This window comes from Aphelocoma coerulescens, unplaced genomic scaffold (assembly GCF_041296385.1).
Source record: "Aphelocoma coerulescens isolate FSJ_1873_10779 unplaced genomic scaffold, UR_Acoe_1.0 HiC_scaffold_56, whole genome shotgun sequence".
In the NCBI taxonomy this organism is placed as follows: Eukaryota; Metazoa; Chordata; class Aves; order Passeriformes; family Corvidae; genus Aphelocoma; species Aphelocoma coerulescens.
In genome coordinates, this window is record NW_027183905.1 from 1,197,580 (window position 1) to 1,215,290 (window position 17,711).

Genomic DNA, 17,711 nt, shown 5'->3' on the forward strand with positions numbered 1-17,711 from the left:
ATGGGCAGACTGGGAGCACTGGGAAGGGGCCCCGGCTCGGGCCGCAGCCCCCGGGGCAGCCCCACGGCAGCTCCAAGGCTCCGCCAGCCGGGATGGAACGTGGGAGGGGGAGCAGGGCAAGGGCCGGGGCTGTCGGTGCCCAGGGGACACAAGGGACAGCGGGGGCACTTCACAAACATTGCATGCAAAAGATAAAATCATAAGGAAGACAAAAGCAAGACCAGCAGTGAGTCAAGATTATGAAGAGTTAAACTTTAGCTGGGAGTTAGAAGCAATTTGTACTGACTGAACCAAAAGACAAGTCAACGAAGAGTTAGAAATTTAGCCAAGAAGTATAGTGCTATTCACCATTATGTACCTGTCTGCAACTTTGCTTATAGGAAATGAACTGTCATAAGGGCAAAAGAAGCGGATAGAATTATAGCCAGCACCTAGATTGCAGGATCAAATACAGGCAGGAGGTATGGACCGTCTCCAGAAGGCTTCCCGAGGCTTGCCCACAATAGAAGGTAGAAAGTTCATGGTGACGAAGAGATCCCCGACTTCATCTTTCAAGACCACTGACTCAAATCAAGACCACCGACCCAAATCAAGAAAAGAATTGCGCACGCGCAAAGGACTAATAACCGCATTTTAATAGGAAGCGGGGAATGGGAGGTGCTGGAGATATGTATAGGATTAATATCTAACACTTTGTGAAATAAATAGAGGGCAAATAACCGGGTAAGCGGCTGGCACGTCTCTAGGAGGTGACTCCCGTGCCGCCTGCCGGCGTAATAAACGCACCACTTTCTAACTTTAATTAGTTAGAGAGTTTCTGTCCGTGAATACCGGGTTTTTTTAAATGATTCACTGGAAACGTCGAGCAGACGGAGATCTAGGAAGCAAAGGCAACACTGAGTCACTGCCAGCGTGCCCTCAGCCCCGCCAGAGCCTCAGCACCCCCACAGCCTCCCCAGTGGCTCCAAAGCCTTCTCAGCTTTTGCAGCCCTTCCATCAGCCGCTCCCTCTCGCGGCGCTCCGCGGCCTCCCCTGCGCAGGGAGCAGCGGCGCAGGAAGCGGAGCAGCCGCGCCTCTGGGGCTCGGCGCGGGGCAGCGCTCAGGCACAGAGCCCGCAGCGCAGAGACGCTCCCTGCACGGCGCCCGCTCAGCTCCGCGCCCAGAGCTTCGATGCCGGGCAGGCGGCTCGCTCGGGCTCCCGGGAGCCGGCACTGGGGCGCGGCCCGGCCCCCACAGCGCCGGGAGGGGCTGGGAGGACAGGGACGGGATTTGGGGGTCCTGGCGTTAACTGGGAGACCCTCACTGGGAACCCCCTTCCCGCTGTCCCACCTCCCCTCATCCGCCCTCTCCCACCCCTTTCCCACCGTCCCCCGAACCCCAGCTCCCCCCAGCTCGGTTTGGGGGTGACCCACCCCTTTCCCACCGTGTCCCGTCCCCGCCCCGCTCACCCGAGAGCTCCTCGCCAGCAGCCGGGGGGAAGGAGGAGGAGGAGGAGCGGGAGGAAGAGGAGGGGCAGAGGAGGAGCGGGAGCAGCGAGAGGAGGCGCCGCGTGCGTCCAGCGCTCTCTGGATCTGCAGCCCCTTCCCGCCGGGAGCATCGCTGCCCCCGCATCCCGCAGGTGACCGGGAAGGGGGACCTCGCTCCGGATATCGTGGGCGGTCCTGGGAGGGTTTCTTTTGAAGGGGGGAGGGATATTTGGAGCTCAGCCGAAGTACTTTGGGGCTCCCTGATCCTTTTCTTCGGGACGGGGCGGGTGCAGCGAGGTTTGGATCTTGCAGGACTCCAAAGCTGCCCCGAAATGCCCTTTGGGTGGATACTGCGGGGTCCCCGGGAGGTGTTTTTTGGGGATGTCGCGGTGGCGGCTGCCGGCAGGGCCCCGGCGGTGGGTGGCGGGTGCGGGGTCCCGGGAGCCACGTGGCGATCGCCCGGTACCGGCGCTGGGGGGGAGGGGAGGAGCCTTGAGAGGGGGGAGAGAGAAAAGCGGGGAGCCCCGGGAGTCCCGGACCCTGAAATGGGGGCCTGGAGAGGGGGGACCCCGGCAGCCGGGAGTGGGGTGAGCTTGGAGAAGGGGCAGCCCCGAGAAGGGATGAGCCTGGAGAGGGGGAACCCCTGGGACCCCAAAGTGGGGACCCCAGAGAGGGGGGACCCCCGGCACCCCGAAGCAGAGAGCCAGGGGAGGAGGGACCCCTGGGACCCCAAAACCCTCGGCATCCCTTAGTGCAGCCCCTGAGAGGGGGACCCGTGGGACCCTCAGCAGCCCAGAGAAGGGGGACTCCCAGAACCCCAAAATAGGCAGACCAAAGAGGAGGCACCCCTGGGATTCCCTGGAAGTCTGGAGCGGGCAGAGACCCTGCAGAGGAGGGACCTTCAATATATGCAGGGCCCGCAGCATCCAGGACAAGGGGGACCCCCAGAACCCCATAGTGGAGAGACCAGAGTGGGGGAAGCTCAGTGAGGGATATTTTCCTCTTAAGTCTTGATGTTTCAGAGTTTTTCATGGACACAAGATATGTGGTGACTCCTAGAGATGGACTTGGGCAGGAGGAACCCCCAAGCCAATGCGCTCACCCCTTGTTTTTCCCTCCAAAACAGGACTTCTCATTCCCAAACCTTGGCTGAATGGAGGAGGAGGAGGAGGCTGTGAAGAAGAGGACGATGCTCCGGGAGCCCCAGGCAGGTGAGGAGGAAGTCAGTGCCCCTTTCCCTTCTCTTCTGCTCCATCTCCCAGCCCAGCATTGCCCCCGGCTGCAGGACAACCCTGCTGCCGACGCCGTCCTGCCAGGGACGGACTGGGGGGATCTCCTTCCCCTTCCCTGTGGCACAGAGGCAAATCCCATCCTCTCCTTGTCTTTCTTCTCCTTGTTCCTTTTCCTTGCTTGCTTGCTTCCTTCCTTCCCCTCTTTCTACTTGTTCCTTCTTGTTTCTTTTTCTTCTTGTTCCTTCCTTTTCCTTGTTCCTTCATCTTCATTCTCCCTTTTTTCTTCTTGTCCCTTCCTCTCCTTCTTCCTTCTCTACCCTTCTTCCTCTCCTTGTGCTTTCCTTCCTCTTTCCTTGTTCCTTCCTCTTCTTGTCCCTTCTTCTCCTTGTCCTTGCTCCCCCAGGCACTGAGCTGCAGATGGAGACCACGGAGGACAAATCCCCGTGGCAGAACTTCATGGAAGAGGCTGCTTTGAGTGGCTCAACAGCACAGGAATCACATGGGGAGGAAAAGCCAAAGGGATCCCCCACAAGGAGGGGCTCCAAAGCCAGCCCAGGGTGCTCTGAGGAGAAGAGGCCCCCCCTCTGCTTCATCCAGAGGTCCAACCTGGTGGTCCATGAGCAGCTGCACATTGGGGAGAAGCCCTATAAGTGCTTGGAATGTGGGAAGAGCTTCAGCCACACCTCCCACCTCTTCATCCACCACCAGATACACACAGGGGGATGGCCCTACAAGTGCTTGGAATGTGGGAAGAGCTTCAGCCACAGCTTCAGCCTGATCCGCCACTATAGGATCCACACTGGGGAATGGCCCTACAAGTGCTTGCAGTGTGGGAAGAGCTTCTGCCAGAGCTCCAGCCTGACCTGCCACCAGGAGATGCACGCCAGGGGAGGGCCCTTTGAGTGTCCTGAGTGTGGGAAGATGTTTCAGTGGATCTCCTATCTCATTGTACATCAGCAAACACACACAGGGGAGAGGCCCTTCCGCTGCACAGACTGTGGGAAGAGCTTCAAGGGGGGCTCCCAACTCACCAGCCACCAGCGCATCCACACCAGGGAGAGGCCTTAGAGTGTCCCGAGTGTGGGAAGAGCTTCTCCTGGAGCTCGTCCTTGAGGAAACACCAGCAGAGGCACCAGTAAGGGAATCCCTGCGAGTGCCCCGAGTGTGGGAAGAGCTTCAGGCACTGCTCCAACTCCATCTTAAAACTCGAGGTGCTGCTGACTGAAAAGCTCTTCCAGAACCCTGTACTTCAGACACTTATGAATCCTCTTCTCTTATTAAATGCCGTAAAATATTACCGTGTCCTGCACCCGTAGGGAGGAGGAGAGAAGAGCCAGCAGGCATAAATATGCAGCAAGATTGATTGATTTAATTATTTTACAAACTCTTTTATAGCCTTTTTTCTTCATAGTCTAACTGGATAAAGGATCAGCCACCCCTTGGTGTGATTGGCTCAAATCCTAAAACATCCACTGTCAAAATATTTTTCTGCTGTACTATAAACAAGGCTTCTCACGGTTGCATGTGTTTCATTGTTTATAGAACTCTGCTGCTATCTTCTGTGAGAGAGAAAAGTCTCTCACGGATTTAGAAAATAGCAAGAAAATTCTTGCTAGCAGCATTTTTGTATCCACATTCTCTTTTCCATTCTTTGTCTTTTTCCTGGCCTCTTTACTGACCTTTATTCTTGTACAAATTGTCTGTCCCAGTAAGTCCTTCTTTGCTGAACCGATGCTTTCTTCTTCAATGCAAATCTGCAAAGCAGAAGGAAAGCAGCCCCTTGGAATGGCCTCAGTGGAGCAGCACTCCCTGACACAGCCTCTTCTCCCGCCCTCAGGCAAGGGACCAACAAGGCAGCACCAGCCTTGTCAGAGCTGGGCAAGGACAAGAGAGAGAGCAGATGCCAACAGGGGCTTTGTGCTGCACCAAGGGACATTTGGGTTGGGCATTAGGAAGAACTTTTGCCCAGAAAGGGGCATTAGATATTGGAATGGGCTGGCCAGGTGGGGGTGGAGCCACCATTGGGGAGGTGCTCAAGGAAAGCCTGGGTGTGGCACTCAGGGCTCTCCTGGTTGCCGTGGTGGGGATGGGGCAGAGGTTGGACTCGATGATCTCCCAAGGCTCTTCCAAGCCAATGCATTCGGTGATTCTGTGACATCACAGGCTCTGGGGACAGTGTGGTGGCTGTCAGCTGTCCCCAGCCCGTCGCCGTGCCCAGAGCCCGGGCAGCACTCGGCACGGAGCCACGGCCAGAGCCAGCGTGGAGGTGGCGGCTCATCCCACAGAGCACCATGGCCAGCCAGGGCTTCTCCTGGCTGCTGCAGTTCTGTGTGCTGCTGATGCTGGCCCATCCCCTCGACCCTTCCAGCCATCCTGAGGGGGACATGGGCACCTCGGCTCTGCTTTGCGAGGAGCTGGAGCTGCAGGACTCCCCGGGCCCTGGGATGACCCCCTTGGTGGACGTGGTGCTGATTTCTTGGACATGCTTGGCCCTGGAGCTGCTGATCATGGGCCTTGTCCTGGGATGGTGCCTTGGCAGGAGGCTCCGGAGACGCTGGGGAGAGGTGAGGGAGGGGGGTCAGGCAGGCGGGACAGTGCTGGGGCCGGCAGCCACCAAAGCCTTGGGCCAAGCCGGTGTTGGGCGAGGCCTGAGAGCCGCCGTGGCAGAGCAAAGCCGGGTTGGACCTGAGGGTGCTGGGCCTCCCGGGCAGCCCTTCGGCCACGGCCCCTCGGCAGAGGGGGCTGAGCCCCTGGGCGGGAATCGGGCCCAGCCTGAGCCCCAGGGACACCAGGCAGAGGCGGCCGGAGCTCTTCTTGCTGCAGCCTCTGCCCGGGGCAGCCCAGCCAGGCCCAAGTCTCTCGCCGAGAGGCCAAGGGCAGCGCCAGAGGGCTCAGCCCCGCTCGGCCCCTCTGCCCCTTCCATCGGGCTCCCTGGGCCGGGCCGTGCAGGAGAAGCGCCAGAGCCCCTGGGGCTGTGCAGGACGCGCTGCCGGGGACGTGGCTGCCCCAAGGAGCTGCTGCGGCTGCTGAGGCACAACCGCGCCCGGATGCGGCTGTGCCGGCGCCACCGCTCTCTGCAGAGGCCCAGAGCCAAGACACCAGCAAAAGGGGGCAGCTGCAGGAGGAGGAGACCCCAAGGCTCCCCTCAGCGCTGACTCTCCAGCTCCAGCTCGGCGCTCAGCTTGCAGGGCGTCGCGGGGGATGCGTGACCAGTGCCCAGCCCGGGCACTGCAACATCCCCCAGCTTAGGGGTCAGTGCAGCCCCCCATCCTCAGCCGCAGAGCTCCCAGCCACCTTTTCCCCCAGAAGCTGAAGTTTCCATGAGTGTTCCAGTTCCAAACTGTTGACCCTTTTTGGAGGCATAAGGTTCTCACCCCGTAATCCTCCAGTCACCCCCCCAGCAGTCAAGTTAATCAAGTTCACATTTTCTAGATATTGCTGTGTCATTTCCTTGATATCCATGCGAGGGGGGACACAGTGATGGATGGGTTTGCACGGGAGCTGCAGAGCCCCGGAATGGAGAGCCTGAGTGTCCCAGCAGGATTTGCAGGAGTGTGGAGGGCAGCTGGAAAGAAGATGGTGGGCAATATTTTCCTGCCTCCATCTTCCAAGGAAGCTTTGATTTGATCCCTGCCTGCACCGTGCCACGGGGCCCCCAGAGGCCCAGGGAGGTGTCTGGGTGGCCCCAGAAGGCGCTTGCAGGACCCTGGGGCAGCAGGGAAGGGGCAGGAGCATCCCTGTGGTGCTGGGAGAGACACCCAGAGGAGGCCACCCCTGGGGCCAGGCAAGAGCTGCATTCAGGCAGCCAAATTCATGCAGGGTCTGCCCAGGCTCTGCCCAGGATCAGTCCAGTGAGCTCCACTCCTGTCTCATGTCTGTATTTTCTTTGTATTTCTCTGTATTTACTTCTGTGTATTGATCCTGATGACCCTCAAAATGCCATTAAAAATCATTTTCCCTCAAAATAAATACTGACTTATTTTGGTTTTAGGAATTAACCATGTGTATTCCCTGCTTAAATGACTTCTCTGTGACCTCTTCTGCAGTTTGCTCCTTTACAGCACCATCAACCACCTCTCTTAAAATACAGATCCCTCACTGGAAGCAGGGAATTCACCTGGATCCCCTCCTGGGACCCCCCTGGATCCTTCTGGACCCCCCCCCCCGAGGACCCTCCACACCCACGCCCTGTGGGACCCCTGTGCTGGGCTGGGCTGAACTCCCGGGCCCTGCGGCCAAAGTCTGCCTGGAATCCTCTGGGTTTAGCCCAAAGCGGGGAAAGCTCCGGGACCCACAGATCCATTTTGTCCTGCGGCTGTGGGGCCTCACCCCCAAGGGAGCAGGACTGGGCGCTGTAACCCCAATCCCTTATTCCGAATCTCCTTCTCCCTCTCCCTCTCCCTCTCCCTCTCCCTCTCCCTCTCCCTCTCCCTCTTCTCTCTCTGACACTTTACCATGCCATAAATCGAATCTCTCCTGATGGGAGAGAATTTGCTGAAAGTCCTTGCAAGGAGTTTAGAAGATAAAGTGAGACATCTTCTGTAGTTTCAATGCTTCTAGATAGTTGTTTATTAAGTCTTATCAGAGGAACTGAGCCTCTAGCGTGACCCAGGTACAGCATGGAAGGAGGAAAAGTAGGAGTGAGAGCGAGAGAGAGCCATTATCAAGATTTACACGGCCTTTTAAAGACATTTTAACCAATAGTTACTAAAAACATACATTATTTTTACTTTCTTACCAATTATTCAGTAACACGACTAGGAACTGCGGAATTTTCCATCCAATCATTCCAAACCACTTTTACTGCAGAATATGGAGTAGTAGAAGAAGGAGAAGAAGGTTTAGAGAACAACAACAATCCTCCATTTTGATATTTCTTACTCTTATCTATATACTATAAAGAGAAGCCCAAAACCTCTAAATTTTTCACCCTGTGACAATCTTACATAGTAGTCTATAACCTAATTCACACCACTGTATTTCCTAGTTGTTGTCTGACTGTTGGTAATTTTTTCCGAGGTTTAAAGCTATACCAGTGGTGTCCAGGGGGGTAAAAACCCTTAAAAACAGGCAGAGAAATATTCTCGGCACTCTGGGTTCCTACATCTCCCCCTCCTGTTTGAACCAAAAACACTTCCTTGACAGCTTTGTCCGTGGCTCGTCTAGCACAGTGGAGTATACAAGGTACAAATACTAAAAGAATTACAACAATAGTTAAAACATACAAACCTGCCTTCAACATTTTTCTCCATAAAGGTGTAAGGTCAAACCAATTGAACAAATCGTTCAACAATGATCCATTTTCTTCTCCAACTTTAGCTATTCCATCCTCTAATTGCCGTATACTTTCATGGATGGATTTTGAATGATCTGACAAATTCATACAACACATACCTTCAAATTCTTCACATCCATGTCCATGCACTAATAGAAGATAATCAATTGCTGCTCTGTTTTGCAGAGTCGCTTGTCTCACACTCTGAACATCAGTTAACACATCGCTCAGTGAGAGAGAGACAGCACGAGAGTTCTTACTTAGCCAACAGCCCAATTGATCCAATTGTCTCAAGGCTGCTCCTGCAGCAGCACCAGGTAAAAGGAGAGCTGCAGAAAACCTTTGTCCAAAATTCCAAGCTACAAATTTATCATTACAATCAGATTTATATTGCTCAACAAATCTTTTCTCCTTTCTCTTCTGTTCTTTTATCATTTTTGCATTAGGCGTTAGCAAAGAAAGCTTTCCAAAGCTGCATGGACCGCCCTTGACATTTGAGGGAATTGCAGGCCAAATTCTGTCTCCACAAATGAGAAACATCCCTCGTGGCAATTGCAATGGATCCTGGTTGAACGATATGCTCATCTTTATTGTTGAATTGCACCAAGATGTTGCATTTCTATATATTTCGTAATTTGGAGTGACATCCGTTATCTTGTTTTTATTTTGTTTCAACCCTGGAGAACTGAATACTACACAAAACTCCATTTTTATTGAACCAAGAATTTCCAGTTGCTGAGGTTCATAAGGAGCCTCCGGAAGGGATTTGGTCCAAACATCCCAATTCTCCACTGGATTTGAACCGAATTGTGAAAGTTTTAGATTAGCATGTTTGGAAGGTGGCCATTTGTCTGCTGGTAGACAGACTAAACATGTTGAAAATGGCTTCTTTGGTCTTGAATGAGTTAGACAGATGGTATCTAGGCCTGATGCATTGGCCAAAGTCTCCCAGATATTTTCTTTTGGTTGCGTTACTGGGAAAGCTGTATTGCTTAAGGCAAACAGTGAGATGATAAGGCACAAGTGTAATACCTGATTGAGCTTCATTCTCAACAGCTTTATCCCACATAGGAATCTCTGATCTGTAACAGAACTTCTAACACACTCTTACATACAAAATTTACACCATTAACTTTCCCACTTTTTGCATAATATTCAGTCCACAGTTCTTGCACAAAAAAACAATTGATGTCCGTGGCATCGACAGTAGCGTTGACACTGATTCACGTCTACGCGCTCGCCTCCTTGTTCCCAGAGTCGATTCCTGCTTGTTTCTGGACTTGATAAGGTTTCACGTTTTTTGCTGGAATCCACTTCAGTCCTGCACCTGTTGAGACACAAGCATATCCCTTGCCCCAAGTTATTAGTTGAAATGGGCCCTCGATCTTTCCCGTCTCTAAATCTTTGATCAAAACTAAAGGATTTTCTCTCAATTTTGCCTGAGTACTATTTGAAAAATGCCTGATAATTGGTGGAGTAGGTTCTGAAAAGGAGCTATTCAGGAAGTTTAAAACATACAAAGCTTTATTCAATCACATCTGAGGCGTAGCCTCTGCTTCCCCCCTTTTCTGTTTATCCAAAAGAGATTTTAAGGTATGGTGTGTTCTCTCAATGATGGCTTGGCCTGTAGAAGAATTAGGAATGCCAAATATATGATGAACACCCCAATTCTTCAAAAATGTGTCTAGGGTTCGTCCTCTCTAAGCTGGACCATTGTCTGTTTTAATTTCCTGAGGAACACCCAATGCTGCAAATGCTTGTAAAAAATGTCGACACGCATGTTTCGCTGTTTTGCCTATGTCTTGGTTTTGAAAGACAGGTGTCTGCTAAGAAAGGCAGAAGCCTCCCTGGAAGTGGCAGATATAACCCCTTTTTCCTCCAAGTTATTATAATTTTGAAATCAAGGGTCTTTAGGCAAAGATGTGGGAAATAGGAATAACAGTTCTTTACTTTATCTATATATACATATATATATATATTTATATATACAACCAGTCCAACAAAGCAACATCAATTATGGCAGTAACAGCAAAACACAAACCCAGTCCCAGCCTTCTCGGCTGCCAGGCCCTTTCCCCTCGGGTGCAGTTCCGCTCGCAACCGGCAGGGGCGCTGGCGGCTCCCGGTGAGCAGGGCAGGTGCGATGGTTCCCCCGCGGCTGCAGGGGGCGCTCCGGAACGAGCTCGGGGAGCACGCGGCAATCGTGCCCTGGGATCCCGGGGAAGGATGGAACAAAGGCTTCACAAACCCCCTGGGCAGCTGATCCCGGACTCTCGGGAACAGCAGGCTGGAATGGCAGGCTGGAGCGGCAGGCAAGAGCACAAATCCCGGGTGACAGACGAGATGTATCCAAAAGAGGAACCCCCCGGAGGTCCAGGCAGGCAGGGTGAGCACGGCTACAACGCAGCGAAGGCTCGAAGCAGCAGCGGGGCAGGGCAGCCACAGCCCAGCCTCCAGCAGGGCAGGGAAAGCAGCCCTGGGATCCCGGCGTTGTTTCCAGCAGAACGAAAAATGGCCAAAAAAAGGAACCAGCAGCTCCTTTCTCTGCAGCTTCTCTCTCCGGACACGCTGAGAGCAAACTGAACCCACACTCAAGTCAAACAAAAGATTAGCCAGGCCCTTTTGTCTTCTCTTAAGTATGGCCATTTGTCCCCTAGCAACATGCATACGGGAAAAAATTCCTTTAACAGGAAAAAAACTAGGACTAAACTAAAACCCCAACATTATCCACCCCGAATTTTTTCCATACTAACATGTTACATGAAACATAACCTTTTTAACCATATAAATATATGCATCACCCGAATTATATACATATATATATATGCTGATACTGATACGCTGATACAAGTACAGAGCCATGGGTAGTTCACCATAAAACAAGGTCCCCTTGAGGTATGCATCGGGTCTCTCCATCCCTTTGCATCACCCACCAGGTACAACCCGGTCCTGAGCAAAAACAACCCCACGGATGGGTTTGTCTTTGCTCAAGGCAGACTTTACCCAAACAGTTTTTCCAAGCATACCTCTCATGTGCACCACTGGAACCTTATCCCTGTTTGTTGTTTGTAGGGGTTCGGATTGGGCAGGGCCTTCTCGGGTGGTGGAGCCTCAGGTGTTAACTAACCAGGTGGCTCTTGCTAAATGCACCTCCCAGTTTTTGAAAGTCCCCCCACCCAATGCCTTCAAGGTGGTTTTAAGCAATCCACTACACTGCTCAACCTTCCCAGCTGCTGGTGCATGGTAAGGGATGTGGTACACCCACTCAATGCCATGTTCTCTAGCCCAGGTGTTTAAAAGGCTGTTCTTGAAGTGAGTCCCATTTTCAGATTCAATTCTCTCGGGGGTACCATGCCTCCAAAGGACTTGCTTTTCGAGGCCCAGGATGGTGTTCCGGGCAGTAGCATGAGGCACAGGGTAGGTCTCCAGCCATCCAGTGGTGGCTTCTACCATTGTGAGCACATAGCGCTTGCCTTGGTGGGTTTGAGGCAGTGTGATGTAATCAATCTGCCAGGCCTCCCCATACTTGTATTTGGACCATCACCCACCATACCACAAGGGCTTCACCCGCTTGGCCTGCTTGACCACAGTGCATGTCTCACAATCATGGATCACCTGGGAGATACTGTCCATGGTTAGATCCACCCCTTGATCTTGTGCCCACTTATAGGTGGCATCTCGGCCCTGATGGCCTGAGGCATCATGGGCCCATCGAGCTAGGAACAACTCTCCTTTATGTTGCCAATCCAAGTCTATCTGGGACACCTCTATTTTCGCAGCCTGATCTACCTGTTTGTTGTTACGATGTTCTTCGTTAGGCCGGCTCTTGGGGACGTGAGCATCTACATGGCGGACTTTCACGGGTAGCTTCTCTACCCGAGTGGCAATGCCTTTCCACTCCTCAGCAGCCCAGATTGGTTTTCCACTGTGCTGCCAGTTTGCTTTCTTCCACCTTTCCAGCCAACCCCACAGAGCATTGGCTACCATCCATGAATCAGTGTAGAGGTAGAGCTTTGGCCACTTCTCTCTTTCAGCAATGTCAGGAGCTAATTGGACAGCTTTGAGTTCAGCAAATTGGTTCGATCCACCTTCTCCTTCGGTAGCGTGTGCAACTTCTCATGTGGGGGTCCATACAGCAGCTTTCCATTTCCAGCCAGCGCCTACAATTCGGCAGGAACCATCAGTGAAGAGGGCGTATTGTCTTTCACTCTCTGGTAGCTCGTTATATGGTGGGGCTTCTTGGGCACGTGTCACCTGCTCCTCTTCTTTTTCGGAAGATAACCCAAAAGTCTCACCTTCCGGCCAGTTCGTAATTATTTCCAAGATCCCAGGGCGACTTGGGTTTCCAATTCAGTTGTGCTGCATGATGAGGGCAATCCATTTGCTCCAAGTAGCGTCGGTTGCATGATGCATGGAAGGAACCTTTCCTTTGAACGTCCACCCCAGCACCAGTAGTCGGGGTGCCAGGAGGAGTTGTGCCTCTGTGCCGATTACTTCTGAGGCAGCTTGGACTCCTTCATAAGGTGCCAAGATCTCTTTCTCTGTGGGAGTGTAGTTGGCTTCAGACCCTCTGTAGCTTCGGCTCCAGAATCCCAGTGGTCAGCCCCGAGTCTCACCAGGCACCTTCTGCCAGAGGCTCCAGGACAGACCATTGCTCCCGGCTGCAGAGTAGAGCACGTTTTTCACCTCTGATCCTGTCCTGACTGGGCCAAGGGCTATGGCGTGAGTGATTTCCTGCTTGATCTGGGCAAAGGCTTGCTGCAGTTCAGGGCCCCAGTGAAAATCATTCTTCTTGCGGGTAACCAGGTAGAGAGGGCTCACGATCTGGCTGTCCTCAGGAATGTGCATTCTCCAAAGACCTATGGCATCTGGGAAAACTTGTGTTTCCTTCTTGTTGGTCGGTGGAGACACTGCTGTGATCTTATTGATGACCTCAGTGGGAAGCTGACGTCATCCATCTTGCCACTTTACTCCCAGGAACTGGATCTCTCGGGCAGGTCCCTTGACTTTGCTCTTCTTGATGACGAAACCAGCTTCCAGGAGAATTTGGATGATTCTCTCTCCCTTTCCCAAATACCTCCGATGCCGTGTTCCCCCACACAATGATGTCATCAATGTACTGCAGATGTTCTGGAGCCTCACCCTCTTCCAGTGCAGCCTGGATCAGTCCATGGCAGATGGTGGGACTGTGCTTCCACCCCTGAGGCAGTCAGTTCCAGGTGTACTGCACGCCCCTCCAGGTGAAGGCAAACTGAGGCCTGCACTCTGCTGCCAGAGGAATAGAGAAAAATGCATTGGCAATGTCAGTAGTGGCGTAACACTTCACTGCTTTGGACTCCAGCTCGTACTGGAGCTCCAACGTGTCCAGCACAGCAGCGCTCAATGGTGGAGTCACTTCATTCAAGCCACGATAGTCCACAATCTCCATTCCCCGTCAGACTTGCGCACAGGCCAGATGGGGCTGTTGAAGGGTGAGTGGGTCTTGCTGACCACCCCTTGGCTCTCCAGCTTGCAGATCATCTTGTGAATGGGAATCACAGCATCTCGATTTGTCCGATACTGCCAGCGGTGCACTGTCAAGGTGGCAATTGGCACTCGTTGCTCTTCTGCTTTCAGGAGCCCAACTGCAGAAGGATTCTCAGATAGTCCAGGCAGGGTGTTCAAATGCCTAATGCCTTCTGCCTCCACAGCAGCAATCCCAAACGCCCACCTGAGTCCCTTTGGGTCTTTGTAATAGCCGTTCCGGAGGAAGTCTATGCTCAGAATACACGGGGCCTCTGGGCCAGTCACAATTGATGCTTTTGCCACTCCTTCCTAGTCAGGCTCACCTCAGCTTCCATAAGGGTCAACTGCTGTGATGCCCCGGTCACCCCAGCGATGGATCCAGGTTCTGCCCCCACATGTCCCGATGGCATTAAAGTACACTGTGCCCCAGTATCAACCAATGCATCATATTTTTGTGGCTCTGATGTGCCAGGCCATCGGATCCACACTGTCCAGAAAACCCGGTTCTCCCGTGCCTCTTCCTGGCTAGAGGCAGGGCCCCTCTAGCCCTGTTTATCATTCCTTCCCTGGGCATACATGCTAGAGGTCCCTTGAAGGGGATCCGACATATCATCCTCCCTTCTGTAATACCTGGCAGCTCGGTCACGGGAGGCTGAGGCTACTCTCACCTTAGCAGAACCCGCTCAGTTAGTGCCTCCCTCCTTGAGTTCATGCACCTGCACTGCCAGGACAGAAGTGGGTTTCCCATCCCACTTTCTCATGTCTTCCCCATTCACGCACAGAAAAAACCACAGCTCAGCTCGTGGGGTGTACCCTCTCTCTCTAGCTGGGGGACTTGGGGGCCTGTGACTCGCACTGGTGCCACACTGACCTTCCTCATCTCCTCCCTCATCTCCTCCCTCATTTCCTTCCTCATCTCCTTCATCTCCGCTTTGAGGTCCTGGACCACAGCAGAGGCATGAACTTTCAGCGGACCATTGACCATACTGCCATAATTCCTGAGCTTGTTGGTGACAGAGCCCACTGTTTCTCAGTTATTGTCAGCATCAATCGTTGCAATGAAGGTGGTGTATTGCGGTGGCCCTAGCTTTGCCAGGTTCCACATCATCTGTCCTGTGCACCTGACCTTATTGGGGTCATTACCGTGCTGTCCATCCCTCCCAAAGAGTACCTCTAATACTGCCACCTCTCTTAGCTGCTGGATCCCTTCCTCAAATGTCTTCCACTGCATTCTATGATGGTACTCTTGCATTCTTTCTTTGTGAATTAACCTTTCTCTCTCACTCATTTAGAGCCGCTTCCAGAGAGAAAGGGGCCCTGGCTCCCTCACAAATATCTGGTCCACGCCTGGGTCCTGGGTCAACGATCCCAGATACCTTGCCTCACCACTATCCAGTTGCACACCTGTGCCCGTAAGGTCCCTAACCTGAAGCAGCCAGGTTGTATAAGGCTCACGCCCCCTTCACACAATGTATTTTCGCATACCACAGAGACTGTCATACGGCAGGGACTCGATGATTTCTGGCTCTGGCTCTCCTGCTGGTTGTGAGGGCCCTGGTTCCCCATCATCATTAACTGGTCGTACTGATTTGGTCTTCTACTTCCTCCTCTGCACAGGGGCGACTGCTGCTGGCTGTGATTGTCCTTGTGATTCAGCTGGAGCCTGGACGGTTGTTACATCCGTGGGTTCCACTGCTGCACCATCAGACTCACCCTGTCTGGGGCAGGGAGAGGGTTTTTCACTAGCTGGGGAGGCGTATTCCGTTAGCATCTGGCGTATTTCCTGGCACATCTCCTACATCCCCTTCACCAGTACCCTCCCCCAGTTTGGGTAGTCCATTTCTGAGGTGAGCTGTTGGGCAGTATGAGGCTGTGGGGCTGGATCTCTAGTGTCTGGGGCTGTGTCAGGTTCTGGGGCAGGATCAGTCCCTGGGGTAGGATCTTTAGGCTCTGAGGCCAGTGTCTGGGTGGTTATCCAAGCAAATCTCAACTTACCTCTGAGGACTAAATAGAGTAGGCCTATCAGCACCAGTTGGTTAGTACCCAGAGGAAATCTAAACCCTTTGAAAATTGGTGGGGTGGGCCCAAAGAACTGGTTGAGGGGTTGGGAGAAAACTTCCCCCGATGTCATTTCCTCACAGAAGGTACCATTTTTAACACAACCCCAAAAACATGCACTCAGTGTGTGATAGCCCTTTATCCATGTGCCCACATTCCAGAGGAAGTTAAAAGCCCATGAATCCCTCACCTTCTCAACCCATAGGGCAAACTGGATAACAGCAATGGTAGCCTTAGTCAGAGGACCCATGTTTAGGTAAGGAGCTGCAAAGGGGAAGAACGACCACCTGCCACCTGAACCAAGGTAAACTAGACCACATAGTGCTACCTAACAAGGTTCCTATATCCAGCACACAAAATTAAGTTACCCAGGAACTGTTATTGCTTTTTCACCCCTTTCTCTTAATGCCCTCAGGCAGCATGTTGGACGCCAAGATCTGTTTCGGTTTGAAAGGCAGGTGTCTGCTAAGGAAGGCAGAAGCCTCCCTTGGAATGGCAGATGCAACCCCCTTCCCTCTGAGTTATTATAATTTAGAAATCAAGGGGCTTTCTGGCAAAGATATGGGAAATAGGAATAACAGTTCTTTACTGTTATATATCTATAACGTGTGTAACCAGTCAAACAAACAGCAATAACTATGGCAGTAACAGCAAACAATCCCAAACCCAGTCCCAGCCTTCTCGGCTGTCAGGCCGTTTCCCCTCGGGTGCAGTTCCACTCGCAGCCGGCAGGGGCGCTGGCGGCTCCCGGTGAGCAGGGCAGGTGCGATGGTTCCCCCGTGGCACGCGGGGAGCACGCGGCACTGGTGGCCTGGGATCCCGGGAAGGGATGGAACAAAGGCTTCACAAACCCCCTGGGCAGCTGATCCCGGTGTCTGGCCGGACCCTTGGGAACAGCAGGCTGGAATGGCAGGCTGGAACGGCAGGCTGGAACGGCAGGGATGAGCACAAATCCCGCATGGCAGACAAGATGTATCAAAATTCCAGAGCTGCAGTGGGAACCCCCGGAGGTCTCGGCAGGCAGGGAGAGCGGGGCTACAGAGCAGCGAAGGCTCGAAGCAATGGCAGGGGAGGGGTGGCCGCAGCCTGGCTCCCAGTGGGGCAGGGAAGGCAGGCTTGGGAATCCCGGGGTCTCTCCAGTAGAAGGAAAGCAGCCGAAGAAGCAGCCTCTCTCTCCGTCATCCAAAACTCCAGGGACTGACTGCCCACACAGCCAGGTGAAAAAAAGAGTAGCAAGATGCACCCCTCCATCTATGGCCAGGACTTTTGTTTTTCTGAAGCACCCAGTAATTTGTCCCCGTGGCAACATGTATGGGGAAAATTCCTTTAACAGAAAAAAAACCCAGGAGAACTCCCAAAACCCCAACATTCTGTTACGAGCTTCCTGCAGATTGTTCCATCTCTGCTGACCACATGGAAAGATACAAAGATCCCTTTTGGTTCACACAGTTAAATGTCTGATGGGTCACACGGTGGTACCTGTACAGATACACGTCTGGAGAGAAAGCCAAACATCCATCGCACTCTCTCAACACCCACAGAGCCTCAACCAAACTCGACAAGGCCACGCAGCTTTACACAGAAATTCATACATCGATAAAACTGTACAACGGGATGCAGGTTTACACAGAAATTGATACACAGGAAAACACAACAATCTGTGCTGTGTGAATACACTGACTTCTGTATAAAAATGGCTCCACACGGCGGGAACCGATCCAGAACTGTGCGATTACCAAAGGACCCATCGACACTTCCATACCCTTGGAACTAAAGACACAGGACTGTAGAGCTCTCCAACTGCGTACATTCCTGTCTGGGGGTGACTTTATGATGTGTATGCCCTATCGCTGCTCTCTGCCCAGAAATCAATCCTGTGCCTTTCTGTGCCTTTAAACTGAGCCCGATGGGGGAGAGAGAAAACACCAAGCGAACTTTTCAAAGCGGTTGTTCAAGGACACAGACACACACTCCTCTGCGTTCTGCTGCGGCAGCGAGAAGAGCGGAGGGAGCGCCCTGCTTGCTTTCCAGCGCGCTTTCGGCTCCTTTTCTCCGGAGGGAGACGGAGAGTTGAAGTTTGTTTTCCTGGGACTTGGGCTTTTTCCCTTCTTCTCTTCTGGACTGTTTCAACATCAGAACACACTGGGAGAATTTTCCACCAAGGCCCTGGAGGAC

At 52.9% G+C, this 17,711-nt stretch overlaps 1 protein-coding gene and 1 pseudogene across 1 annotated transcript; one reads left to right on the forward strand and one right to left on the reverse strand.

Annotated features, from left to right (window-relative positions):
* LOC138101859 (uncharacterized) overlaps window positions 1-17,711 on the reverse strand; it is a 678,931-nt pseudogene that overhangs the window by 124,719 nt on the left and 536,501 nt on the right.
* LOC138101879 (zinc finger protein ZFP2-like) lies at window positions 1,532-4,113 on the forward strand. The gene is given in 4 exon segments (XM_068999632.1): window positions 1,532-1,618; window positions 2,593-2,677; window positions 3,102-3,761; window positions 3,764-4,113. Coding segments are annotated over 3 exon segments (792 nt in total). The 5' UTR covers window positions 1,532-1,618; window positions 2,593-2,619; the 3' UTR covers window positions 3,838-4,113.